This window comes from Salarias fasciatus, chromosome 18 (genome assembly GCF_902148845.1).
Source record: "Salarias fasciatus chromosome 18, fSalaFa1.1, whole genome shotgun sequence".
In the NCBI taxonomy this organism is placed as follows: Eukaryota; Metazoa; Chordata; class Actinopteri; order Blenniiformes; family Blenniidae; genus Salarias; species Salarias fasciatus.
In genome coordinates, this window is record NC_043762.1 from 21038606 (window position 1) to 21066540 (window position 27935).

The 27935-nt window shown below is 44.6% G+C and overlaps 2 protein-coding genes across 2 annotated transcripts; one reads left to right on the plus strand and one right to left on the minus strand.

Moving 5' to 3' along the window:
- Window positions 1–792: 792 nt before the first annotated feature.
- gtf2b (general transcription factor IIB) lies at window positions 793–4358 on the plus strand. Its single transcript, XM_030114496.1, has 7 exons — window positions 793–861; window positions 1892–2001; window positions 2137–2270; window positions 2387–2533; window positions 2828–2957; window positions 3060–3341; window positions 3429–4358. Exons 1-7 carry the CDS (start codon window positions 845–847, stop codon window positions 3560–3562), a joined length of 954 nt encoding a protein of 317 aa, XP_029970356.1. The 5' UTR covers window positions 793–844; the 3' UTR covers window positions 3563–4358.
- A 1224-nt stretch (window positions 4359–5582) lies between these two features.
- pkn2a (protein kinase N2a) lies at window positions 5583–27255 on the minus strand. Its single transcript, XM_030114494.1, has 23 exons — window positions 27005–27255; window positions 18616–18780; window positions 17820–17955; window positions 14650–14804; window positions 11244–11373; window positions 10967–11112; window positions 10588–10801; window positions 10269–10454; window positions 10057–10166; window positions 9817–9960; window positions 9625–9700; window positions 9253–9409; window positions 9014–9140; window positions 8498–8634; window positions 8242–8317; window positions 7993–8084; window positions 7672–7848; window positions 7506–7568; window positions 7340–7416; window positions 7010–7152; window positions 6314–6421; window positions 6130–6210; window positions 5583–6044 (listed from the first exon to the last, which is right to left on the minus strand). The coding sequence occupies exons 1-23, from the start codon at window positions 27023–27025 to the stop codon at window positions 5841–5843; spliced, it is 2925 nt and encodes a 974-aa protein (XP_029970354.1). The 5' UTR covers window positions 27026–27255; the 3' UTR covers window positions 5583–5840.
- Window positions 27256–27935: the final 680 nt, after the last annotated feature.

Sequence of the window (27935 nt, forward strand, 5' to 3'; positions counted from 1 at the left end):
AATGGTTTTCTTGAAAATCAGGTTAAATGCATTTTCAGTATTTTTGAACATGATATTGTGTTAGCAGCAGTAAAACATAGCTATTTAATGTAATAGTATTTCTAATGAGAAATATAATTTATAATATAATAATGTTTATTATATATTTAACATAATTGTAACATTTTAAGATAAAAAACACACACAAAACAAAAGCAACAAAGCAATAAAAGCTGACAAATGTACCTGATTAACCAAAAAAGATTGAAAAAAAAAAACTACCACAAGGCATATGATATGATATGGTGAAAAAAGAAAAAAGTAGATGAATGGAAGCATAAAAATACGAACCTTACGAAAGTTAATCGAGAAGGAAAGAGAGTAGGGAACCTGAGTTTTTTTTTTTTTTTTAGGAACTGGAGTTTGTTTACTTCCGGTAGACATCATTGCGTCACGCGTGCCCATTGTCCAATCAGAACGCTTCTCAACCAAGGGGAATTAAATAAAAGATACGTTTTCCATGCAAACCATAATTCCGAATTATTATTCCCGTGTAATCACAGGGGTAATACCTTAATTACAAATTATTTTAACCCAGAATAATTAATTCCGAATTAAAAAAAAAATCGTTAATTTTTTTTTCGGTAGCGCTCTATGTCATACGCAGTGATCAATCTTTTAATGAAATCACGAGGAAGTGACGAAACAACTAAAGCTCTGTACGTAAGCGGTAACGTCACGTAACAACGCTTCAACCAATCCACGGCGTCGGCGGAGTACTAGTGAAGTGCAGTGAGGTTTTATCAACACACGCGGCGGTGCAACGGCTCCATCAACACCAGTGTTGAGCAGACGGAGAAGTAACATGGCGTCTTCGAGCCGGTGGGTAGCAACCTTAACTAAACATATTTCTTCCGCTGTTTTCCCGGGAGGGTTTCCAGGTGTTCTGTAATATAGCGGAAATGTAGCGGGGTTCTGATATGATAGTAATATAGTGTCGCATCAGTTTAAAATATACCACGCCCTTAGCAGATCGTTGACTGTTGGGTCTATTGTGCTAGCTGGAGGCTAGCTGGCTAGCTCGCTAGCTCGTGATCGTTCGACGTTGCCAGAAACCTCGGTCTGTTTCTCGGCTTCACTCATAAAACGCCAGGCAGAAGTCCCGGTATGTTTCCCCACTTCACCCTCGTAGCACCGGGCAGAAGTCCCGGTCTGTTTACCCGTTTCCCTTATCACAACACCGGACAGAAGTCTCGGTCTGTGTCCCCGCTTCACCCTCACAACACCGGGCAACGGCTTCTGATATGCTCACCTTTTTTAACGTGTTGTTGTGGGATTGTTTGTCGTGTCGGTGCTTTGAGCCTCTTTTATACGTGACCAGGCTTTAAAGCTGAAACTCCAGCTGCTGTCTGCTCAACGGTATGTTTTTATTAACGCAGGCTGTGAACGTGGCGGCTGCTGATGGACTGGTCCTTTGTGTTGTTGGTGTGTGGATGTGGTAAATTGACCACACTGATGAAGCGCTTTACTCTGCGTGTCACATTCACCCGTTCACACACATTCATGCTCAAGTGGAGGCGTCTGTCAGTACTTCCACGGGGAACAGTTTAGGGGTTCAACGTCTTGCTCAAGGGCGCGGTAGCGCGTGAGGATGGGGAATCAAACCGACAACATCCCAGCTGTGTGGGAACAACTTCACATGTTTTTGTGATCCATTTTGGTTTTGCTGAGACACTGCAAAGACGTATGGAGACAAGCATCAATAACTTTGAATCATGTAGTGTGTCTGGTGTCCCATAATGGTGATAGAGAAAAAGTGTCAGTAGCAGAGAAGAAGGAATATTCTTAACATTTACTTACTTTGAACTCAGTGAGCTGTTTGACTACTTGTTAACTGTTGCTTCTGCTGCAGAGATTTCCTGGCCCTCCCCAGAGTTCACTGTCCCGACCACCCAGATGCCATATTGGTGGAGGACTACAGAGCGGGAGACATGATTTGTCCTGACTGTGGCCTTGTAGTAGGTGAGAATACTTTCAATATATATACATATGCATTTTCAGTGAGCTCAAACGCATTCGTCTTCCTGTAGAGGTGTGAATTTGAATGTCTTATTCATCAAGTTCTATGATTTACCTCTCCACACTCTCTGTCCTCAGGTGATCGTGTCATAGATGTGGGCTCTGAGTGGAGGACGTTTTCAAATGAGAAGGCCCTCAAAGATCCCTCCAGAGTGGGAGATGCCCAAAACACACTACTGAATGGAGGAGACCTCACGACCATGATCAGCAAGGTGAGGGACGGCTGCGATCCACGTGAGACAAGAGTTCTGACGTGACCAGCAGTCGCAGCGCTGCAGCTTCATCTGAAAGCCGTTTCACCGACGACTGTCGACTCCTCATCCCACAGGGAACTGGCGCTGCAAGTTTTGATGAATTTGGGAACTCCAAGTACCAGAACCGCCGGACCATGAGCAGCTCCGACAGAGCCATGCTCAACGCCTTCAAAGAGATCAGCACCATGGCAGATCGCATCAACCTGCCCAGGAACATCGTAGTGAGTACTGAGAAACGTCCAGAAATGATCTGCATGAGAAGTCAAGCGTTTAGAGCAGTTTTCTGTGAATAGAATAGAAACTGAAAGTCAGCTCACCTCAGAGCAAAGAGGAATGAAAACCACAGAAGATCAGAAAAAGAAACTGATCCTAGCTGCTCGTTTCCTCACTCTTGATCCCTGATGCACAGTTACATGCATTATATGAACAATATGAAGCCGCTCTTGGAAAATCTACAAGTGTGTGTGTATCTTTGTCTTGAAAAGCACATTTCAATGCTTGCATTTGTTCCGCAGGACAGAACAAACAACCTCTTCAAGCAGGTCTATGAACAGAAGAGCCTGAAAGGCAGAGCCAACGACGCCATCGCCTCGGCCTGTCTCTACATCGCCTGCAGACAAGAGGGCGTCCCAAGAACTTTCAAAGGTTCCCCCCAAGTTTTTAACGGTTCCAAAAAAAACAACTTATCGTCCCACAGAAGTGTAATTCGTGGTTTGTTTTAATGATCTCTCCTTCTCCATCCTCCAGAGATCTGCGCCGTGTCTCGGATCTCGAAGAAGGAGATCGGCAGGTGCTTCAAGCTGATCCTGAAGGCGCTGGAGACGAGCGTGGACCTCATCACCACTGGCGACTTCATGTCCCGCTTCTGCTCCAACCTGGGCCTGCCCAAGCAGGTGCAGATGGCGGCCACCTTCATCGCCAGGAAGGCCGTGGAGCTGGACCTGGTGCCCGGCCGGAGCCCCATCTCGGTGGCCGCCGCAGCCATCTACATGGCCTCTCAGGCCTCTGCGGAGAAGAAGACCCAGAAAGGTGAGTCTTGGTGCCGCGTGTGTGATTATCAACCGACAGACATCATTTTACCGCAGATCAGCGGCTGAGCTTCTCTCGTGTCCGCAGAAATCGGAGACATTGCCGGCGTGGCGGACGTCACCATCAGGCAGTCGTACAGACTCATCTATCCTCGAGCTGCAGAACTTTTCCCTCCAGACTTCAAATTTGACACACCTGTCGACAAACTACCTCAACTGTGAACCCCTTCTCCCCCACAACGCACTGCAGTTCATTTTTGTTTTTTTTCCCCCCAATTCTTCCTCTGTTTGGAAGTGGAAAATTCGTAAGACATTATCGACTGAAAAGATGTTTAATTTAGAAATAGGAATATTTCAAATTGATGTCAAACATAAGGTCGGTCGGCCAAAACAGGGACGACCACGCGAAGTATAAAATAACCAAGAAGATGTCAAATGATACCAGTAGAAAATAAAGTACAGCTCGGAGCTCGTCTGCTGCCGGGCTGGATTCAGCAGAGGTCACGGATTTGAAACTCTCATGCCACCGCAGCGGGCTTTCCCCAAACTCCTGGAGGTGTGTGAAGGTTTAATATGGGTGTCAAGTTGAGTAAAATTTACAAATGTTGCAGGTGGAAGTACAATTAAAGAGGGCCCCCCCCTCCCTATTCTATGGATCCCTCACTGACATGTCATCGCCGTTCCGCAGAAATTGGAAATCACTTTTCCCTCCACACTTCAAGTTTGATAAACTCAACTGTGAACCTCCACACACACACACACACACACACACACACTTTTCTCTCTAATTTGTGTTCTCTGTATCCTGCCCGAGACCACCCACGGCAACGAGGATAAAGTGGAACCACATTCCAGTGCTTAAATAAACTGCTTGCTGACTGTTCTTGCAGTACTTCATTTGACTGTACATACTGTCATGTATATATCTATATATATCTCCAAGTGGGAAAATGCAGTTGATGCTTGCAATTCCAGACTGGTTTCATACTGTACACACAACTTCGTTTTTGTAGAAAAATGATCTGGTTCTATTTTGTTAGGTTTTTTTTTTTTTTTTTCTTTTTGAATTGTTCCCAGTAATTTAAAAAATAAAGGTTTCCAATAAAACAAGCTCAATTCATAGTCTTGTTTGCAACACACCTTCTTGGTGGAGCACGGAGGGAAAGCTGGAGTTCAGCGGCTCATTAAAAGCACAAACATTACTACAAATGTTTAATTTGTGCATCCATGACAGGCAACAAAATGATTGCAAAAAATGGCTTTTTTCCCCCTATACCAGGATGAACGGCAACAGCTGTGACTTGTATTTGTACCGTTCACAAATCTATTCTGCTAACAACATGCACAGGCTAGAGGAATAAGAAACTGTACAATCTATTTTCATTAAGAAATGTAGATTATTAAACTATTGATAGAATTAGTGCTTTCATCTTGGTTGTACACACAGTAAGTAGAACACACCCTGCCCTTCCCTGTGGTGAGTCAGTTTATGTAAAAACATGCAAACCGAGCGTCGGCTGCGTGAGCCGCAAACATGGCACCGAAACTACGTGGGAAGCGCCTCGGCTCAATCTGTCACTGTTGAAGTCCGTTTTTATTTAGAAGCCATGAAATCGCTCCCTCTGCTCCCTGAAGGACAGCGAGAGTTTGGTTTTGGTAGCTTTGCGAGTCACTGAGGTAAAAATGAACAGAGAATCTCCAGGTCTGAGTCACGGCCCCAATAGGCACTTCAGAGCCACTAGAGGGCGACGCAGAGGATCTAATTCCTTTTTTTTTTAGAAGTTTCTTCCCCATAAAATCTATTTTAATAAACTGGTTTTAGCGGCGATGTGGCGTCACGCCTCACACGGTTATCCTCCAGATTCAGTGCCTGGAGAGAAGCAGCAGCAGCAGCAGTCGTCTCGATGAGCGTTGTGGCTGAACGGCGCTTTGAGCAGGTGAAAATCCACTGAGCGGAACTTTACGGTGAGAAGAACCGAGTCTGGGGGTCGAGGGCTTTTCGCCAATAAAGAAACGGAAACAATGAAATATACGACTGGATATAATCTGTACAGATCAGAGGAAAGCGGGAGACAGTGACACTGATATAACACGGTGGCGATGCTGCCGTCGTCTCGGAGTTCATGTGGAAAAAAGGAACATTCTCAGTGGTCAGACAACAGACGCCAGGATTACAAGCGAGCAGGAGGACGACCCTCCTTCACTCCAACAAATACAATTTCATTTTTCTTTTTCTTAAAAAAAAAAAAAAAAAAAAGTTCTTCATGTATGGATTAAAAAAATAAGAGTGGGCGCTCAGGAGGCGTCTGGGTTTTCTTCTCAATGGCACAGAGTTCGAGCTCATCGCTCCTCCTCAGCATTTAGGGCAGCAAAGAGGAGAGTCTTTAAAAAAAAACAAACCAACTTGTGAGCTACAGTCTTGGCTGCATTTGTTCACAGTGTGTGTGTGTGTGTGTGAGTGTGTGTGTGCTGCAGGAGGGCGCGCTGGCTTCAGGAGAAGCTAACACCAGTCAGCGATGTAGTCAAAGTCACAGAACATGTTCTGCTCCTCGGAGCTCAGCGCTCGGGGCTCCCTGGGCGGGGTCAAGATCGGCGCCTCTGAGGTAAATTCGTCGTCGAAGTTGCTGACGTCGTTGGCGCCCTGGATCGTCGGCACGAACGGCGGCTTCACCTTCTTGGCCAGCAGTCCGTTCCAGTCTATGCTCTGTGGAGAGAGAGAGAGAGATTGACTAACGTGAGGATCGACCGGCTGGACGACGGGGATCCGTCGGTTCGGTTTGGCTCCTCACCCTGAAGAATAGGTGCTTCTTGACCTCCTCTGCGTCCCGTTCTCCGGCTCCCAGGCGGCGCTCCGGGCTCCTCCGCAAAAGCTGAACACACAAGCAGACAGATACGTCACAGCTGTGAAGAACACACACACACACACACACCGATCCAAATAAACCCCAGCACAGCGATGGTGTGTTCACACACCCTCCTCATGATGGAGATGGCCTCGGTGGAGAGGAACCGCGGGTAGCGCACTTCATCGTTAACGATGCTGTCGAACACCTCCTCCTCATCGTCGCCGGGGAAGGGCGACTGAAACAACACGAGGACACAGGTTAGGAAAACAATCGGTAAAAACAAGATCTGCTTTCTGAACCGTCTGGACGTCTGACATGATCCCTAAGTTCTCATAAAGAACCTGGACTTGGTTCAAGTTTTAGAGAAGCTTCACTTCTCATCTGAAAAGTTTCATCGCTTCTTGTTTACTACTCAGGGAGTCCGTGTGTGTATGTGTGTGTGTGTGTGTGTTCGTGTGTTCATACGTGGGGAAGTGGTTTGTACACATGGACATTAAAGCAGAATGAAAGGTCATTTATACTCAGAGTAAACACATATGTGCACTTTACACTGCTGTTCTACTGCAACACTGTTGAAATGACAATTTGTCAACCAACCCACCAGAGGGCGCCGCTCTGAGTGTCAAATAGACAAATTAAGACTTATTTTTGAGAGAAAAGAAGAGCGAATAGCACTGATGCTACTCCTTAACTGTTGATCTGAGCTTTAACAGGATCCAGGTAACAGCGACTCCCACAGGAACTGAAAATTCCTCCTGATAAACTCTGGATAAGAGGTGACGTATCTCTGAAACGTCACACGGCAGGAGCCGGGAAAGCTCACCTCTCCCACCAGCATCTCAAAGATGAGGACGCCCAGCCCCCACCAGTCCACGGCTCGCGTGTACGACGTTTCGGTTAAAACCTCCGGAGCTAAAAACTCCGGCGTGCCACAAAACGTGCTGGTGCGATCCCTGAAACCCATTCCTGGAAACACAGAGGAGAGAAAGCCCAGAGCGCTCCTGAATCCATTTCAGCAGCTAAAGAGTTAACCCACCAAGTACTAAAAATATCCCACCAAAAGTTAAGATACACAATCCTTTATAAAGAAATTCAAAGGTATACGTTAAAAGAAGATGCTTTTCAGGTCATTTTGAAATATTTATTGTTTTACCTTCTTTGCAAAGCCCGAAGTCAGCAATCTTTACATAGCCCTCTGTATCCAGAAGCAGATTATCCAGCTTCAAATCTCTACAAATCACAAAAAAAAGACAAACCATTTATTTCCACACATTGAATCCTGTCCAAATCTCAATCAATTCTGTGAGTTAAAACTGTACCTGTACACAATCTTATGGTCATGAAGAAACTGTAATCCCAAAACGACGCAGGCAGCATAAAACCTGCGAAAAGGCAAGAGAGGAACGTTAGACGATGTTTAGTGTGAAACACATGCGTGGAATTAAATGAGAGCATGAAATGACAGGCTGAGGCAGAGGCACTCACACGGCCCTGGGCTCGGAGAAGACGTCGGCGTGGATGTGCATCATCAGGTCGCCCCCGGCGGCGTACTCCATGACGAAGCACACGTGCTCCTGCGTCTGGAAGCACGCAAACAGGTTGACCAGGAACGGGTGGCGGACGCTGTTGACCGTTTCAAAAATCCTCTTCTCGCACATGAGACTGGCGGAGGAGAGACAGAGAGACGCTGTGAGTCCATCATGACTCAACACAAACAGCTATTCATTCTCCAAATTAAATAAAAACAATACAAAACAAACCAAAACAGTGATATCAGTGTATCTGCAGCTAATGCAGAAAGTTTACCTGTCCACCTCGTCCCGAGCCACGATGTCTCCTTTCTTCAGAGCTTTGATGGCGAACATTTCTCCTGTGCTTTTATATTCTGCCAACAGAACCTGCAAAGGAGATACGCTCCACTATTTAACAGTGTTTGAGCTACAATTATTTAATAATAATAAGCACACCGACCACTCACATGCCACAGAACAGACAACAGTCTGGTAAATCAACAGACCAATAATGAATGAACCAGGGTGAGAGAATAAAGCGCACCTTTCCAAAGTGACCTCGGCCAAGGACCGCCACGCATTTGAAGTCCTGCAGGCTGAAGTGAAACTGTTCTTCTTCCCTGGAAAGACGATCGGTGTCAGAGTTTAGCCGTGTTCTCACTGACTGCTGCACGTCGCAGGCGGAAATGTTTGAAATGTTCACATTCAAGGAATATTTTCTGAGTTCAAGACCAGAGATGCTGAAAAAAACAAACAAACTGATTGATTATAACCTGAAGATTTGTGAAAGACCTGTTCACCTTATTTCTGCGTCTTTCTGGAAGGCTGTGAGCTCCAGGTCTGGGTGCTGGATCCCCTGCTCGCCGAGTCCGTCCATGTCGGGCTTCATCACCATGCTGTTCCTCGTGTTGAGGAAGTCGAACGAGGCGAGTGCGTCCTGCAGATCGAGGCACAGAAAAAAACGGTGAATAAACACAAGAAACAACTGGGTGTCAGTTTTTATGAACCAAACATCAGTGATTTTCCTCCTGACTGCATCAAAGAGTGACGGATCAACCACCTCTCCAAAGCCAAGGTCTATTCTGGGTTTTTTACGCTTTGAGTTTGCATCGCTGCTATCTGCATTCAACAGGTTTTCACACTGAACTGAAGGCATCCAGAACTTTCTGACTTTCAGAAGTAGATGTTGTTGCATGTCTGGATGACGTCTGAAGACATAAAGACCGCGTTGAATCTTTAGAGGAAGTAAAGACTTTTTTTTAACAGCGTTGGTGTTATCCATCAGATCATCAGCGCCCCGTAAAGCGTTCCATTACCTGCACTTCCTCCTTGTCGGCCAGCTTGTGCTGCACCAGCGGCTCTCTGCTGCCGTCCGGACCCGGGTAGTGTGGGGGTCCCGGTGTGGGCTCTTTGTCGAAGTCCAGCTTGGTCACCAGGGGGTCGCTGTGGACAGATGGGACAGCTCAGAGGTCATTCATGTTTGGTTTTTCGAAATCCTCCATAGGCTACGAAAGTGACAACAGTGTAAATGTTGTATGTGTGTTTGTGTGTGTACCCGCTGGGTGTGGGAGACCCGGGCAGGCTGCTGGGTCCCATCTCAGCTGCCTGCGGACTGAAGGAGTTGGTGCTGACGGTGGGGATGGCTCGCCGCACCAGACGGCCCCAGGTGGCGATGTTGATGTTCATCTGAGGGGCTCGTAGAAACGTCTTCCCTGGAGAAGACACGGACGACAGGAAACGAGGAGAGGAGGGAATTCAACTCAGAGGACAACATAAACTCTGTTTTTACCACCAAACAACTGACTGGAAATAAACTAATGCTGGACCGACGAAACCCAAAATCACAGGATTCAGAAATTCATGGCAGAAAAAAAGCAGGCCTCGTCACACCTGCAGTGAAATTACAGCCAGACCGCAAAGAGCTCACCCTGCTGTTTGGAGAATATCTTCTTTTGTCGTTGCAGCTTTGGTCGTCTCTCAATGACGGGGTTAAAAAATGTTACCTGGACGAAAAAAATCAGAGAGTCAGGAGCCGTTTGAAAAATCTCTCACTGTAGAAGAACACACTGTCTCAAGAGTGGAGGTGTGTGTGGAAGTGTGTGTGTGTGTGTGTGTGTACCTCAGCAAATAGCATCCCCTGTGGCTCCAGGTACAGACACATCCCGTGCCGCTGATTGTCCAGGAAGTCCTCCAGCCGCAGGAACTTGACGGCACAGAGCGAACGCCAGTCACGCCAGTAAACGGAGATCTCCAGCTCGCGAGACTGAAAGACAGAGCCTCACCATCACACAACAACAACAACAACAACACAATGACAAAAACAACGACGACAACAACACCACACTGGAATGCCTCTTACCCGGTCCAGCTCCAATGTAAACTTCTGGTCCCAGGCTTGGTTGCTGACCGGCTTCCAGGTCGTTTGTCCAACGACGGTGTTGTCCAGCTTCAACACGGCACTGATCTCATCTGGGAAAGCAAGCAGCAGCTTGAAGCAGCTCTACGTCTGACTGGACTCTCTTTACTCGTTCACCACTTTCGCAGTCCTGTCACAGCGTTGGGAGGACTTACTGGAGAGCTCCTCGCTCTTCGTCAGGTTTCTCGAGCTCACGCCGCGGTTTCGGTTCGCTCTGCTGATGAAGGATGAGCGGGTCTCGCTGGGGCTCCAGCCGGGCAGCGGGACGGACGCAGCTTTGGAACGGCCGGGGACGTTCTCCAGGAGGTCCTGACAGCCCATGAGCCTGACGTCGAGCGTGCCTGGAGGCGAGAGACGGACAGCGAGACTTCAGTTCACACAGTCTGTCCTCTTCAGAGTTATGATAACAGTGACAGTGAGTGAAAAGGTTGATAAAAAAAAACAAAGACGGCGGTTTGCGTCCAGCTGAGGCACCTGTGAGTGCCGCGGGCTTGGTCACTGTGCTGTACTGGTTCTGGGTAGAGATGATGCTGGATCTGGGGCTGAGCGCCGGCGACGACAGCAGCGACAGCTCTTCGATGATGCTGCTGCTGCGAGGGTGATTTTTCGGCAGCTCATTGAGGCGCTGCTCCAGAGAGTATCGCAAGAGGTCCAGCTTCTGACTGGACTCGTTGAAACGAGCCTGGGCCTGGAAAACAGCAGCAGAAATAAGTAGGAGGAAAACAAGAAGAACTGATGAAGATCAATCACACGGCTTTGATTTAAACTTTTAGGAATTTCAAGTTCATCAGGTCTAAAATGAGAAGTATCTTGAGTCCGTTTTACAGGCACATGTAGGAAAACAGCAGCGTACCTCTGAATGCGCTCTCTTTTCCGTGACCTTTCCGGAGCCCAGGAGCTTCATGACGTTCTTGGCTCCCTCGGCCACAGCAGACTCGATCTTGGCGTGGTGACACAGCTCCTCCACCCGCAGGTCCAACGGGCTGATGATGGGCTTGTCTGCAGCACAAAGACCCCATTATTCCTCATCTTGATTCACATCCGTTTATAGCCTCTTTGTGGACATGAGAAACCTGCATCACGCCGACGGATCTTTACTTATCGCCAAGTTAAAAAAAAAGAAAGCTCACCCATCACATCGTTGCTCTCAAAGCTCTGCTCGCTGGCCTGGCTGGCCTTGAGGATCTGCATCCTGATGAACTCGATCTTTGTCTTGCTGTCTTGCAGCATTTGCTGGGCGGTTGCTAGTAATTTGCGATCCTGCGATGAAAATAAAATTCGGAGTGAATAAAATATCCAACAAGTACAAGAAGCAATTTCTCTTTACAGACATGAATGAGCAAATCAAGGTTGTTTTTATTTTTTCCTGAGGAGCAAAATAAGTTTAGTCATCAGGACCTTCAGGCACGACCCCGGACTGGACGGAATCCCTCGCCACTCATTGTGTTTTGTTGTCGTTTGCGGCTCACGCTGCTCCATGCCCTTAATTGGAGCTGAAGTACAACTGACCGCATGGAAAATGTTGTTCACCGTAAAAGAAAAGTGTAATCTCATTGTGTTTGCTGAACCTTCCCGACGTGCAAAACACACACAACTCCACACACACACACACACACACGGTGAAGTAAGCAGACTCCGCCCCAAATTCCTGTGAAGTCTGAGTCCAGGTTGTTGACAGCGGCGTGCGCAGGAAAGACCTCTGTCCAGCAGGCGCTTCCTCTCTGACATCAGGACTATTTCCCACTGGAAGGTGCCTCTGTCTGTCTGACCTCGGAGGTCACTTATAAAACGCCGCGGCGCTTCCCCCCCAGCGCGGCGACAGCCGGCATACAGTAACAATGTTCAGTGTCGCTTACAGCAGAGGTCAGCAAGGAGCGCCCCCTCCAAGACTCACATGGTTCATGTCTTCTTGGATAATTAGTTTGATCCGCCTGCAGTTTGAATCACTACAACACATACATGTGTGGGAGCCGAGAGGTCAGTGAGGTTACAAGGCAAAAGAATTTACATTTAAGTATTTGGACGATCTTCATATAAAGTAGGTATGAAAACATCAAGCCTTTCTTTCACAGATTTAGTATCCTTATTACCAATATTCACATTTTTCATATGAAGTTAAGTCCATTTTGTCATCTGTGTACGTGTAAACATTAAAAACATGCAGACTGACACGAAACCTCCCAGGACAGAATGGTTTTCCTCTAATGATATTCATGTTGTTTGCACAGTCGAGCTACAATCACAGCAGTTTGATCCTGTTGACACTGATAATATTTTCCCTTGAATGAATGACAGGCACACCGGGCTTTGACTGCTGTACGTTTATGACCAATGATCTTTGAACATCCGACGGCAGGGCTGCAGCCACTGTGCTGATATATTAAACTCAACACAGCAGAGTGTTTTTTTTTCTAGTTATTTAGTGACAAAATGGCCACAATAGAGGGAAATTCAGAGCTCATCATATTTTGGCTCATTTGATGACAGTTTACAGCCACTTTTAGTTTTGCTTATTGTTTACAAACACAGCGTCATTAAGCCCTGATTATCTGCAATATACACTAATAGAATTTAACATAAATGTACATGTAAGGGCCAATGGAGGCCTACAGAACTGGAATCTCTTTGGTTCGAAACCTCGTACTGATGTCCCTGAGCATGGCCTTTAATCACCATATGCTGAGGCTGTAAAAGAGAGATCCAGCTCTGAAACTGTCCAGAAAAGAACCAGGAAGGAAGCAGTCAAAACAGATTCCCTCCCTTTAAATTTCTTGTAGGTGGGACGATGAGTGTGTGTGACTACTTCTGTGTGTTTATCCAGCGATGGACCTCTCCAGGGTGTAAACCTGCAGGACTTGATTTAACTAAGAAGGAGCATACTATCAATTAAAATCTTAGTTTTTACACATCATTTATGTGCAACTGAAAAAAAAGCAAATAGCGTAATTTAGTGATCTTCAGAGGGGCTGCAAAGAAGATTTTTACAACTTTGGACAGAGTCCGACTATCAGATTCCCTTTATGCCGTTTTGCTTCAGTTGCAGCAAACAGTAGCTTCATATTAACAACGCAAACGTGAGAATTGCATCAAACTATTGTAAAGTGAGCGCCAAATTCAACATGTCGCAATGGAAAGCTGTTCTGAAATGATTGACCTTAAATCCACACCGCTGACAACGTCTCACATCTCAGAATCATTCCACTGCTAATGACCTGCTGAACGCCGTTCACCACACAGATCCCTGCTGTTGATGCGCAGCGATTCGCCAGCAGAGCGGAACATGAGGGGCGCTCAGCGCTCCAGCTGGCGACTCACATACACCTCCCTGCTAAATTACAGGTTCTCCTCACTCCAGAGCTTCAGAGGAGACACAGAGACCGTAAGAACTTTGTGAACAAACAGTCGGGTGTATGACACACCGTGTGTGTCAGCGCCTTCTCATGTTACTTCAACCCCCCACAGGGAGGCCGCCATGCTGCAGGCTGCGCTTCACTCTGGGAACCTGAATGAAAACTCCAGGGCTCGTGAGTGAGGGCTCAAAAAGTAATGTAGGTGGTGTTTTAAGCAACAACAGCTGCTATGAATAATTAGCTAATCTTTTATCATAATTTATCGGTGCATCAGAATCAGGGATCATTTGCATCCAGAAAGCGACCACTTGTAAACGACTACAAATCACCCACCTTCAGTGGAAGAATGGACTGAAAGAGACTCATGAGCTGCAAACACTAAGCTTCCTCTTGTCTACGTTCACGTTCTGTACCTTCTTTGTGTTCTTTTGGAAAAACATTTCAATAAAAACTCATTACTTAAAAAAACTACAAATACTGGTGAAATAAATTCAGTTTGAGATCATCTCAGTTTGAGATGGTTCATCTTTGAACTGTTAAAATCCATCTGGACCCTCAGTCAAGCAATTCCAGCTCAACAGAACAACAAGTTTTATTTATGGTGAAGGTGGAAAAAAAATCAGACGACACTGACTTTCACTGATTTAAGTGGAACTTGGGAGGCTGGACATGAAACTCGCATCTGCTCTCTTGTAACAACTGATCATGTGTCGAAAAGCTGCTGTTCAAGTAGATTCCCTCCACTGGAAATGCAGTTTGTGTGAAGATGTGTTTTTGCCTTTAGAGGTTAAAAGTGGAATTTTGATAAGGATATAAGAGGGGGAATAAAAGCAACGTCATCAAGATGGAAAGGCAGATGGAGGGTCGACATTTATACTGAGATGTGGTTCAGATAAGCAGGGAAAAGATAAGTGTGGCTAAATTCATTATTTTTAGTTCTGTTAGGATCAGCAAAAAAAAAAATCCAATTACACCAAAACGTAGCAGACTTTCTAAGAAATGTCTTTCATTCTTTAATGAATTCAAAACACTTGAGTTGTCAAGTGTCGTCTCAGAGGGACGACTCAGCCTAAGGCAGAAGTTTAACACACTTCTCTGTTCGATCATTCAGGTTAAAGATTTGTGAAATGTCTTTGATGCAGATAAAACATGAATGTCAGATAAAGCTTCCCTCCCCCACACCCACCTTGGAGGGTCCGTTGGAATACATCAGAATCATGTTCTCGGCACCCTGTTTGACCTTGAGCTCAATGTCATTCTGCCGCTTCAGCGCAGCCAGGCGGCTGCTGCTGGTGCACATCCTCGCCTCGCTGTTGGGTGTGTCTGGGGTTAACGGGCATTCTGAGGAGGAGAAGAAGAACGGATCACTTACAGATACCAAGACCATAAATATCAAGTGAGGTAAGTTCAAGTATTGTTTGACGTTTTGAAGATTTAACAGTCTGCAACAGGACAGAAAACATCATAGCAAGCAACTTATGTCGACACATGTGGTTAATCTGCACTTCCTGTGATCCTGTGAAAAATCATGCGCCATTAAGCAAAAGTAATCACCGAGCAACCAGGAGCGCTTTCTGTCACATCTGAGACTCTGACATGCGCTCAGCACATCTGGCAGATGTTCACAAAACCGGCAAAGTCCTGTAGCATAATTATTACAGGCAAAAAATAAATAAGTGTTTTTTATCTTAAAAGCCAGACCACAGATCACTTCTCTGTCGTGTGCATGTATTTTTGTTTTTTTTTATGTCACATCGTGTTTGAACATGAAACCAAAAATCCCTCAACAGACTGATAGCGCGCACGCACGCACACACACACACACACACGTACGCATGCACACGAGGGAAAAAAACCTGCCTGACTTCTCCTAACTTGACTTGCAACTTTAGTTTCAGACTGCTGTCATATTGAAACTCCTCTTGAAAAAACACACATTTACTCTCGTTAAGTGCAGAAGATAAAGCACACCGAGTAAAATGACCACTTCAAAAGATCTTTAGCACATGCTTCTCAAAAAACCTTACCAGCACGTATCAAAACCAGCTACAAATCACTTTTAAATGAGGCTGTCTGACATGACACAAAAAAGAAGTGGTCTACAAAGGTCTGTGATCAATTTCTCCTGAATACTTCATCAAAACACTCACTGCTGATATTTGAATATTCAAATGAATCCCTCAGTAGCATTTAAAATACTGGAAGAGCACCGCAGCTGACGTTTCTGTGAATGAGCAGTGGGAGTATGCTGGGCTTGCTAAAATTGTATGTGCGCAGTGCGCGCACACACACACGCGCGCAAACACAGAGTTTCGGCACGAGACAGGAAATACAGAGTGGGCAGAGATCTGCAGAAAAGCCTGTAGAGCGAGGTGAAGAGTTACAGGAGCTTCGGGCAAAACTCAATGTAGAAAAAAAAAATCAAAAAGCGCAGTGAGAAGCACGTGCAGCGCTGTGGAAGTCATTAGGTCTTCGTTTGGGGCTTTCCTCTCGGTGTGGGGTTACGGGTTGGCTGAGTCCGCACTGAGCAGAGAATTCGAGGACCCCCGCCCCGCTACACAGCGGCTCAGCCCACGCTGGGCCCGAGGACCAGATAGTGAGCTACCGAATAGCTGCAGGGCTGAAGTCACTGCTGGAACACTGACAGGGGGAAACCTCCCTCCGATGAAGCCCATCTGTATCTGATTAATAAAAATACACCATCACTGCTCTCTAAACAATTAGCTCAGGACAGGGAGGCTCGGGCCAAGTGTCGGGAGTGGCTGTTACATGAGATGGTGACTGTGCGGGGAAAAAGAGAGTGGAACCGGACAATCTCGGGGTAAGTCTCAGCATGAATGAGATCATACGTGTCGGACGGAACCGAGTAGTGGCCGCAGTCCCAGACTGCGCCTCAGAGTGAGTCAGGCCATTTCTGGCCTCAGCGGAGCGGAGGAGAATAACCAGAGCCCCCTCAACGTTCTCCTGGAACAAAAACACATTCTGGCTGCTTGCAGAGGCAGAGCAACTCCTTCCTACTAATTCAGGAAACAAGTGCCGTCTCTCGCGGATTTTGAGAGCTGAACATATTTCAAGGAGTCTTTCACGTCTGGAGGGCTGAGCTGCACTCAGTGCCTCTCCATCATTTTGCGACGGCCAGCGACATTCCACTGGCGTTGCATCACTGAGAAAGAAAGCCCTTGTTCACCAGATACAAGGTCGCAGAGTCAGGCTAAATTTGTTTCCACTTAAGATAACCATTTACCGAGACAACCTCCCGTCCATCCTCATCGACTTCCTAATGTCAACTGAACTGGGGAATGTGATGGCGACAGGCACACAAATACCATTCCTTCTCTTCCTGAATTCCCTCGGACACCCGCCACCAACAACCACCCCATAAGGCCGCTGCCATAGCGGGGGGAGAAAAAAAAACAAAAAAACACTGAAAGCACACAGCTGTTGTGGTCAACTCTCTCCAAATTCCATTGTTGCCGACAAATGCACAGGAGCAGGCTTTCAACAGCCTCGGAGGGGAACAATCGACGGCTCATTGTAACTGCTGCTGGAATGTGGAATGCAACAATGTCAGCCTCTGGAGAGTGAGTCACCTCCAAACACTGAACGTGCTCTGTGTGTGTGAGCGAGTGTTTATATAGGTGTTGTTCTGATACAACACTGCCAACATGATTTATTCAGCGAGACCGGGCCACTACAATAAACCGACATCCGACCGACAAGGCAATAACTGGAAGACAGGTTGACTGTCAAATGGAAAAAAACTAACATATTGCTCTCAATGAAGCCCTCGTTAAAATACTTTTCGCTGACGCAAAAAAAAAAAAAGCCCGTCCATGAATACAGCAGTAAGCGCAACTTCATACAGGCATGTCTGGACTACGATGGCCAGTACACTGAAAATGACCTTTATTTTAAGTTCAGAAAAAGAAAAGCCTCCTGTTCTGTGTGGGTTCACGCCACCTGTGTTTTGACTTCAAAATAAAAAGCTGGACTTCTGATAAGGGCCACCAGAGTTTTCTCCCCACCATCACAGACTCCATCTGATTCTGGCTAAGAAACAACTTTTTTTTTTTTTTTATCTTAACACTAAGATGATGCTAAGATAAAGCTAATAAACCTGACGGTTGCTTGAGAAATCACCTGCACAGTTAAACAGTTGTAAACACAAATGGGTTAAAAATTCTCCATGTCTTGATTGAAAATGTGTTACGAGTCTTAACAGTCACCCCAATGTTTACCAGTCATCAATATGGACATAAATGCACTGAACCGGACAGTTGTGTGGTTGTTCAAGGATGACTTTATGGCACATCTTGTTAATCTTTAGTGGCTCTGCTGCAGTGTGTGTGTTGTTACCTAGCAGTTCTTCAGGGTCTTTGACCACAATGTGGGCGTTGAGTTCTTGTAACTCCTGGTGAAGCTCCTCAACCTTTTTGTTGGACTTTTTTAGCATGTTGTCGACATAAGCCAGACTCTTCTTGTCTGTAGTGACCTGAGGAGAGAAATTTTAGGACTTTAAAGAACACTGCCATATGTTATAATCATCAATGTGTGCGTATCAGTCGCAATGAAAGCTCTGACATTCTAAACTAGCTTTGTCAATGTAATTTTTAAATGGAAAATGGCATCTAATAAGTATTCATGATGCTGACATCTAAAAACAAGCCTGAACAGCATTTCAAAAATAAATAAATAAATAAATAAAACAAAATAAAGGTAAAAATTTGTTCAAACAGAACCGAAAACTTGAAGTAAACTAGGTGAGTTAGTTTTTGGATGATAAGATGGGAATGACCATCGTGGTCCGCAGTGTTGTTGGTCAACTGGAATTTACACAACCCTGACAAAGGGTGCAGTTTGCCACCTACTCTTGAGCAAGAGACACGATTTCAACAATAAATCAGCTGTGTACACATTCCAGGACAAAGACAGCAGTGGGATTAAATTGCTCAATCAATTTACAAAATAGCTTGACTAAGATGAGCATGTAAACATATTGAGTGTCTGAATCCTGAACTCAAGTAAAAAAAAAAAAAAAAGAAAAAAAAAAAAGAAAAAACACGTCACAAAATGTAGAATATATTTGTAAGTGCAATGTTAATGTAGCATAAGCATTGTTGAGTGTGCTTTAAAACAAAATCTGTGCTGTTACCTTGCGCAGGTTCTCTGCACCTTCTTTGATCTTCAGCTCTTTGCGGATCTCGCGGCGAATCTGCTCCTTGATCTCGTCCAGCTTCTGTTGGACCATGGTGTCAGACAGGTCCAGGTTGTGTCCCAGACCGAGTCGCTCCGCCACCAGCTGGCCCCTGGCATCCCCCTGGAGAAGAGGAGGATGAAGAAGGGGAGATCAGGGGAATATGTGGGAAGCCAGCATAAGAGGAGGAGAGGGTTGGGAAAAAGGATGAGAGGACAGACAAGAGGTTAGTGACTCATACCACAGATTGCAAAACAGTTACTCCATTTTCACACTGAAACTGGTCCACAGTGCCAATGCTCTGAAGTGGCCCGAGTCTGTAACGCATCAACGTTTGACATTTTCGCACTGATGGCCAACCTGGGCTCAAACTAAAACCCTCTTCCTCTCACGTTGGTAGCATGATCATCGAGGCAGCACAACACAGCAAGTAAAGGTCAAGTCGAGGTCTCTGTAATTTGTAAACTAATGTTCTTCTCCTCATAAATCTGGAGAAGCTCCCTTGTCTCAGCGCCTTGTAAGTTCAACGCCTTTTTGCAAAATCATCAACAATCTCCTCCCCCCTTGACAGCGGCTGTGCTTCCGTGTTTCTACAATATAATAATGTTTGGAAGACATGTCTGCACTAGGTATATAATTCCCGGGTCACACATCGACCAATCAGAGCCTGACCCACGACTAACCTAGGAAAGTCAAAGGGTCAGCTGACTGTCCTTCCCATGCTGAGTAAACACTTTCACACTAACCCTGCATCCACTTAGGAGTTGTGGTTTCACGAGTAAACAAGGAGATGGAGATGTGCGCGTTTAAAAAACATTGCACTCTGGAAGCTGTTTTCAGCATCTCCTCATACCATTATCATGGAAACGAAAAGTTTTCATTGGAAAATGTCTTGTAAACCGGGCCTCGGTGGGGTTAAGATTAGAAGGTGATCCAGTGAGTGTGCAAGCAGCTTAAAGAGCAGCATTTAACCAGACGGTGTCATGCAAACATAACCCAATAGCAGAAACTACTGCAAAATAACATGCGATTTAATGTTTTCATGAGTACCAGCTCACAACTGATAAATAAATAAAACAATCAGAAATAATGACATATATAGCAATAAAAAATAAATCATTAGCTTCATCTAAGACTTTACTGAGTTCCAAAATCGGTTTCATCTGATTCCACCCACCAGATGGACAATTTTCTAATATATTTAACACTGTTAATGTTTCAAGTAACATCTGACTAACTGAAATGAAGCACTGAAATGACTTAATATGAGCGTTAGTGGTTTGGTGGACGCAGCCCAGCTGTAGCACTCTGGCATCACTCCAGCGTAGTGGTGTGCACTGGACATGAGCTCGCCGGTCTGTACGTGCCGGTTTGTCACTCCTGCAGTCACCCGCCATTGACCCGCATCCTTAAAACCACCACCTTAACTAAAGAGGGATTACAAGTCATTTCCTGAATGATTCGGCTTTAAAGGTCACCATGAATACATCAATGACGTTCCTGGAGTTGATCAGAGCGTGGCTGTGTGAAACCATTTAAGGAGAGTAAATAATCCATTCATTTGACCACACAGATCACTACTCCAACGTCTTCTAATCTAAAAGTTAAAAATCCTGCACATGCCTCTGTGTTCAATGGCCGCAATGACTGTATCAAACTTTTTAATTCGACAAGTGTCATTATTGTTAAAATAAACGCCCCTCTCAAAAAAAGACACCTGCGCTCATTTTGGCATTTATAAATGTTCTACATATAATACAAAAGCATGGAGGCTTACGTTTTGAGAAGCGGCATTTTAAGCCATCTTTGTCTGATGTGTCACTTCAGATAAGACAACAGAGTAAATCCAACATGCTAAATGCAAACCCAGTGCCTGAAAGCTCCTGAAACTGTCCTGACATAATTCAAGTAGATGAAAAGGGACTTCATTGATGAAATCAAAGCCATGAGATGAGTTATGTTGTTGAAATAGTTAAAATGCATATATTCACATTTATTTACAACTTCAGGTTTAGCACGACTAATTTTTTTGACGTGAACTACTGTTAGCACAACTTGACAAACATAAAAAAGCTGAAGACCTAAACTAGCAGGGAGGAAAGTCTGCCTTACCACAAATTCATCAGCTTCATCCAGATCCATCTCTAAATCAGGTGAACAACTCAGTCCATGCATGTTCTGCTGATGAGCTAAATAAACTCTGATCACTTCAGCTCCAGTGTTGTCTGGTGAGAGCAGGGGGGGTATCCTCTACCATACAGTCCGGTTACGCCATCATCCAGCCGACTCTCTTCCCAAAGAAACAATCATTCACTCTGCTCAGATCCGGTATTCTGCAGCTCTGTCTCATTTCGCGCTCCCTTTCTCACACAGACCATTGACATCAACAGAGAAGATAAACCGTCTGAGCAGCAACAGCCAAATCCCTCTTAGCTTCTCACTCTGTGAGGTCAGAGCAGCCCAGAATGGGATCTAATCTCACTCCAGGGAGAGGACTGCAGCTAAAATTAACCCAAGTTAAAACACAACACTGGCTGTCCAGCGTGACCTGCCCCCTTAATATAAAGAATACAGTTGTGTGGGGGAGGAGAAGCTCTGAGATGAGACCTCGACAACTGAAACAAGGTTTAAACACACAGTAAAAAATTACATTTAATGGACAGAATGTAAAATGGCAAGGACAGATGCAGTGTTGTTTCTACAAACTGAAAAACGCATCTAATTACAAATGTACACCTGAATCCAATATAGAACTTGTTTGAGGTTAGTTAATAGCAAATAACAGTTGCCAAAATACATCTATACGGACAAAGATTCCGGTATCAAATAATGAAGGTCACATATAGTGTTAAAAATCTGCATATGATGTATGAATGATCCAGTGAGCAGAGGGGGAGAGCGCAACAGTCTGAATACAGTCGAAGTCAGTCGGTCCGTTGTGTCTCAGACATAAGTCGCTGCTGATGACAGCGAGACATTATAACCCTAAAAGAGTGAACCGGCTTGCCTTGGACGACATGCCACTTTGCTAAAAATGCCACATGAAAACATCTAAGGGAAAAATCACGATACGCTTTTTCAGTCACCTTCATCAACATCCCCCTCAGGCTTTTGCACAGAGAGCGAGTTAAACAAACAGGTAAAGTTAAGATGCAGTGAGGTCTTAGTTGTTTCTTTAAAGTCGAAGAAATACTCGGCGGGACGTTGATCAGGCCAAGCGATCTGAAAAGATAAACAAATCGCTCTTCTACAAACAATTTTCAAACAAAACAGGACGAGCCACAAGGCCTATATCGACAACTCGCCTTGATAACTGGAAAAAGTAAACTGAATTTAGAAAGAAAGATGGCAGGTAGACCATTGAGTCCATTAAGGATATAGAAGCTATCCTAAAACCTGTCTCCCCATTAGAAATATCTGAATCCATATTTACTTAAGACTGCTTGGAGCAGTTGTCCTTTCTGTTTTGCGAGTAGATTATATATTACACTTGATGTACTTGACAATTCCAAGGCAAAAATAGGATATTGTGACAGTCCTAAATCGAAGCTTCATTTTCCTTGCCCCAGCATCACAATGAATGCTTTTACAATATTTAATGTTCATCCTGCCAGAACTTAGTGTATTGTTTGTCATTAACAACGGTAAAAACATTCAACACTTTTTTTTGCCATGCACTTATCAAAGGAATTGTCAATTCAAACTGCTGCCTTGCAAAAATAAGCTATATGGTTCATTTCTCGAGAGCAGTGTGACTACTAATACTTATAGCACTCTGAACACGATGCAATTCAGCAATAGTTAAAGTTATTCGCTGATGCCAAACTTTGGTGAAGACAACATTGTCTTGTGATTTGAAATGGTTAGGTGCCGTTTCAAGAGGACAGAAATTTCCACAACAAATTTGCTGCTGTTGAATCAACTTTACAGAAAAATATCAGACTGTTTTCAGTCTTTCATGGTAAATAATGTGAGCAGCAGAAACAATTTCGCCTGACAGAAATAATTTATGGCAGAAACTTATGATCTTTCGTAGAAGGCGCCTTCTGGTCAGCCGTGTTTATGTGACACTATACAAGCATTTCAGCTGTTCCTTTCCGGGGTCGCCACAGCAGATCATCAGATCTATGACTGAATTGGCACAGGTTGCCAGATGCTGTTCCTGAGCAGTTAGGGGTTAAGAGACTCTGATCTATCGTCAGTGGGATGCAAACCAGCACTTTTCTCTTTATAAGCTAATTTTCCTAAACTTTTGTTCAGGCCGATTCAAAGGGCAGCCTGACGCGGCTCTGGAGCAACTCTCCAATGACTGGGAGAACTGAGCAGCAAAAACAGCTTTCAGTCAGACAAGTTGTCACAGAAACTCCTACACTGATGCAAGATGTAAGCCTTGGTTAAGTGGCAACATCAGCCCACAGTGCAATATTGCTGTGTCCACAGGCTGGGAGAGCGACCATTAGCAGTTCTTTGACAAGTGATAACAGCGTGTCTCTCTGTGCTCTGAAATGAAAAGTCAACTTATAAACTGTTGGCTCAATCCGACATGGACGGCTTCACTGCTAAATTAATTAAGAATGGCGTAAACATGATTCAAACTTATGCCCCCAAATTCCATTAGCAAATTCATAACAAAAAAATGTTGCTACTTCATTTCAATGTAACTTTAGCTCTGCCCAAAATGTTTATTATTGTTATCTCTACCAAATGCAGCTAAGTAATGACTGAATCAGATGCAAACTCTGAAACTGTGTTCCCGATGTCTGATTGATTTATGTTGTGGGCTGACATCATGTTTGGTCAGATAAGAGATTTCTCAGGGCCTGGTCGATCCCTCCCCACTCCCTGGGAAACACCTCCCCTCTTTTCCTCTATAGGTGCTCACTTCAGAGGAAACTATAGTTTGCACATATCCTCGTCCAGAGGTTCCTTGATGACTCATAGGTAAAATGGAGGTCATTAGTGAGGTAGGGAGGGGAGGAGGAGGGTCTCTTCTTCAGCTCACTGCCCTGCAAAACTTGTTTGCACTGGTGCTGTTTGCCTAGCAAGGATAGCAGGAGGACACCCGAACGGGCTCTATTTTACTGCGCAACAATGCAAGGAAATCCACGAAAAGCCAATCAGATAAGGTGAAAACTAATCATGCTGCAGACCATTTTAATTTGAGATCAAACAAATGAAACTGAAAGAGAGCCGGCGTCTATTCACCCGTGTTTTTTTCTTCACCTCTGGTTTGGCAAAGCGACACTTCTACCAGTCGCTCCTTTACCTGCACAGCTCTGATAATTTCTCTCTTCTTGAGAGGAGAGACCGAGTCAGGGTGAGGACAGCCTGCCAGGAACTCAAGGCTTATTAGCTTCTAAAACGGGTGAAACAGGGATTGTAAGCAAACGTTTCCACTCATTCTACTGTGTGTACAGTTTATGATGGATGGAGGGAACTTGTGCTCGTCAGTGTGGCTCTGAAGGCTGCTTTGTGAACGTATCAGGAAACATTACAAATCAAAAGACTGCAGCTCAGGTTTTGTTGTGACAGATTTTAGTTTAATATTAACCTGAAAAACCTGCTTAAGTGATTGAATTAAAAAAACTAGAGGGTTTTTACCCAATAAAATAAAACCAACAAAATTAATAGTAATAGCAGACTTACTGGCAAACAGATTTGTGTTTCATAAATCTGATGGCTGATAATATTCTCACAGCAGCGCTGAAACTGTTGGCAACACATTGTGACCTTGTTAAAGAACTCTTTCAGTGGCAGAGACATGAAAGAAAACTGGGGAGGAAAGCAAACATCAGGTCTGAATCTCAGGTATACGCAGGTTAACTTGTTTAATAAGCTGTAAAGTTCCAAGTCCAACAATAAGGGGGGGGGCACCGAGACAATAGGACAATGGAAAAAATGAGACCACTATCAAGGCTCACACCTAAAGCCCTTGCCCTTTCTGTGCAAAGCCTATCTCAGCCTACAACCTGACACCGGGCCTATCTCACCCCACAGCTGGCTGCACAACACTGGAAACAGCCCGGTGCTCTGCTATGGGCCAGAAATAGCAGCACAGGCTAATAAACATAGATCCTACAAGTGAATCCTTCACACAAGCCTTACACATATCCCACACCAAGTCAAACCTTAAGCAATGTGGTGTACTTAAGAGTCGCTGTTAAAGGTCATTCCGGAGCTGCTCGGGTAGCTGGTGCCCACAAAACTGACACAGCAAAGTCACAGAGGGCAAGGAGTGGTGAGCTGCCCTGCAGCACCTGTTGTCCTGCTGGGCTAAACTGGTCCCACTGCAAAGCACAAAGGTCCCCAGTCACAAAAAAAAAAAAAGTTTATATAAAATTCTAATTCCAGCAATATATAAAATAGAGGAGACTTTTTAAATACTAAGGTGTTGGCTTTCCCCCACTTGGATATAATCCCCTGTCGCTTACTTACAACCGTAGCAGTTCAAATACTGAGACAGATTTCACTGCAGATTATTTTGGTAAGGCTGGAGAAGCTGACACATCAGTTTTATTGCCTCGCAGGCTAAATGGCAGTGTTAAAAGCACATATTTATATAGCTTAAGTAGAAGCAAGAATCATATAAAATTAGGCTACAAATGTTGTAATAATGTAGAAAAAATGGTTGTGTATGGGTCTATCTTTAAATAAACCTACATATGGTAATAATGCATACTTGAGAAAAGAGTAGGGTTTCACAGTGGTGTGAAGAATAGAAGTCTTGCATCATAGCTCAGCTCAGTTTGGGTTTTTGAGCCACTGGTTTGCATATTCTCCCTGTACAAGCTTGAGCTTTCTCCAGGTACTGCAGCTTCACCCCACAATCCAAAAATATTAAGATGTGGTTGATAAGTGACTCAAACCTGTCAGAGGGACTCACATACACTTACTGTCCCACCTTCACTGTGTTTGCCCTGTGATGTACTGCTGACTTGTCCAGGGTCTATACTATACAGTCTGTACTGCAAAACTGCAAATGGATCCAGCCCCATGCAACTCTGAATTATATTGGCATAGAATATGGATTAATCTACTTTATTTTACAGTGGAACATAAAACTTTGTAACTTCTTTAAATAAATATAGACACCTTACACAAGTTCAACATAAAAGGGAGATTATCAACATACTTTATAAAGTGCTTTTAAGTTTTTCTCTGGCAAAGTTTAATTTGCACTGAACCATACACTATTCTGGTCCTAAAAAAAATCAGAAGAGCTGTGTGATGCATCAGCTCATCACCTTATAGTAAAACACATGATTGTATAACTAAAACCACCCTTTTGCTTATTTGCCATATTGTGTAAGATGACCTATTGATGCTGTGCAAAACTAGAGTTTAAGAAACAAAAATAGAAATCTGCTGAATCTGCAAAAGAAAATATGGCTAAATAAGACAAGGGAAAAAACTCTGTCTTGTATAAAAGCTGGCAATAACATCAAAACGCTGACAGGGCTTCATCACCACCCTTCACTGATCAGGTTCAGCCTTGCACCAGGTCATAACATTAAAAAGAAACACTTGTCATAACCCTTATCTCCACAATGTGCAGAAACCACTCCTTCCAGTTCCTTCATTGTCAGCACTGGTACCAGGCTGCGAGGAACGAAACTCAGCCTCACTACGAACTGCAGGACATTTCTGTAAAGGAAGCCTGAAAACGTGATCAGATGTGAATGGATGAGCTTCTTTCTGCTATGATCGCTCTCTCAGTCACAGAGGTGAATGTCAGGAGTCACTCAGGTCAAACCGCAATCATCTCTGAGTCACGGTTATTCAAAAGGCGAAGAATGGGACGGAAAAGGTGCATTTATAGGCTGGAATCAACATTACCTGACAGTAAGCGAAACCACGGGCCAAAGGTTCACTCAGATTTAAACGTATTGTTACGGAAACAGATTCCTGGTATATGTGTTGAAGTGATTTGTCTTTATGACGTCCGGGCAGTGTTTATATTCCACATGTAACGCAGGTTAAGTTAACGGTTGGCTACTGACGTGAACCTCAAACTTTTACTTCACGTCAATTAAAGGGGCCACAGGGGGAAACCTTATAAATTAGTGTCCACTACATTACTCCCGGTTGACGAAAAAAAAACGCTTTCCTCTTTTCCAACTTTTAATATTTGAAATTAAGTTGAGTTTGGATAATTGTTTCCCAGGCCTCGATCCATGGATAATTCCCAGACAGCCCTTTGGGATCCAGCGGAAGCCCCGCGCTTTAATAAAAGCTCCCCTGCCACGCAGACTCCCAAGTTTAATGAGATTAAACTGTTTGCTGACTTGTATTTGAAACTCCGGAGAAAGTTTGCGCACTTTACGCAACAGTTGTCAACTTTTCCTACCTGCACGGAATCGGCGGCCATCTTGGTTTTCGCCTTTGAATCAAATCCTACGGGGAGAGAGGAGGGGAGGCGGCGGCGGCGGCAGCGGCGGGGCTCCGAAAACAAGCCCTGCTTCAAGTTTCCCTCTCTGGCGACACAAAACACGGGGTTATTCGGACCAAAGCGTCGGTCATCTCGGGTCCGCGGGGCTCCCCATGTTGTCCCGACGCTTCTTTAGCGCAGTCGGCGGCGTCCTGGCGGAGTCGCGCAGGCTGGACTGGTGCTCATAAAAAAAAAAAAAAAAAAAAAAGCTGAAGCATAAATCTGTCCCAGTGTAGCTGGAGTTGGAGAGAAAGAGGCGGTGGTTACGGTGGAAGCGTCCGCCCAGAGGAGCTGCGGTCCTCCTGCTGCTCCCGCTGCTGCTGCTCTCTGCCCCGGACAGAGACACACGTGACCCCGATACTTCATCCAGGCTGGACTCACCGCGTGCTCCACATGTCCAGGCAGCACATGGAGGAAAAAACACAACAGAACACACACTCTCACTTACAGACAGCGTTATTTGTTTCACATAACTGGCGACTGGAAATCAGTAACCAAAATAATAATTCACGCATACACAGATACGACTTAATAAAAGTACAGAAACAGTGTATCTAAGTACTCAAAGTACAATTTACTCTTATCAAAAACTTTGAATCGCTTGTCAATAACAGCCACAAATGAGTGAAATCCTACCTTCAAAGGACATGTAAAAAAAAAAACACTGGCAAATTATTTTATTTACACATGGAAATTAACTGAATTGAATTACTGGCTTCAATATGTCGATCAAAAGGTTTTGTTCTTAACTAAAAAGGTAGAGACATATCAGCAACTTTGATTTTAAAATTAACTAAATGGGTTGTTTTCAAGTGCATGTAAAATCACCTAATCCTGGAGCTTGTCCGAG

What these genes read in the sequence shown, in the direction of transcription:
- gtf2b (XM_030114496.1), top strand. An exon ending in TCACGACCATGATCAGCAAG is followed by an intron (nt 2,271 to 2,386) that starts GTGAGGGACGGC and finishes CTCATCCCACAG; the next exon opens with GGAACTGGCGCTGCAAGTTT. An exon ending in ACCTGCCCAGGAACATCGTA is followed by an intron (nt 2,534 to 2,827) that starts GTGAGTACTGAG and finishes TTTGTTCCGCAG; the next exon opens with GACAGAACAAACAACCTCTT.
- pkn2a (XM_030114494.1), bottom strand. Translation starts at nt 27,025, where the DNA reads ATGGCCGCCGATTCCGTGCAG. An exon ending in GAAGAGCGAGGAGCTCTCCA is followed by an intron (nt 10,167 to 10,268) that starts GTAAGTCCTCCC and finishes TTGCTTTCCCAG; the next exon opens with ATGAGATCAGTGCCGTGTTG. An exon ending in GCTCGGGACGAGGTGGACAG is followed by an intron (nt 7,849 to 7,992) that starts GTAAACTTTCTG and finishes CTCCTCCGCCAG; the next exon opens with TCTCATGTGCGAGAAGAGGA.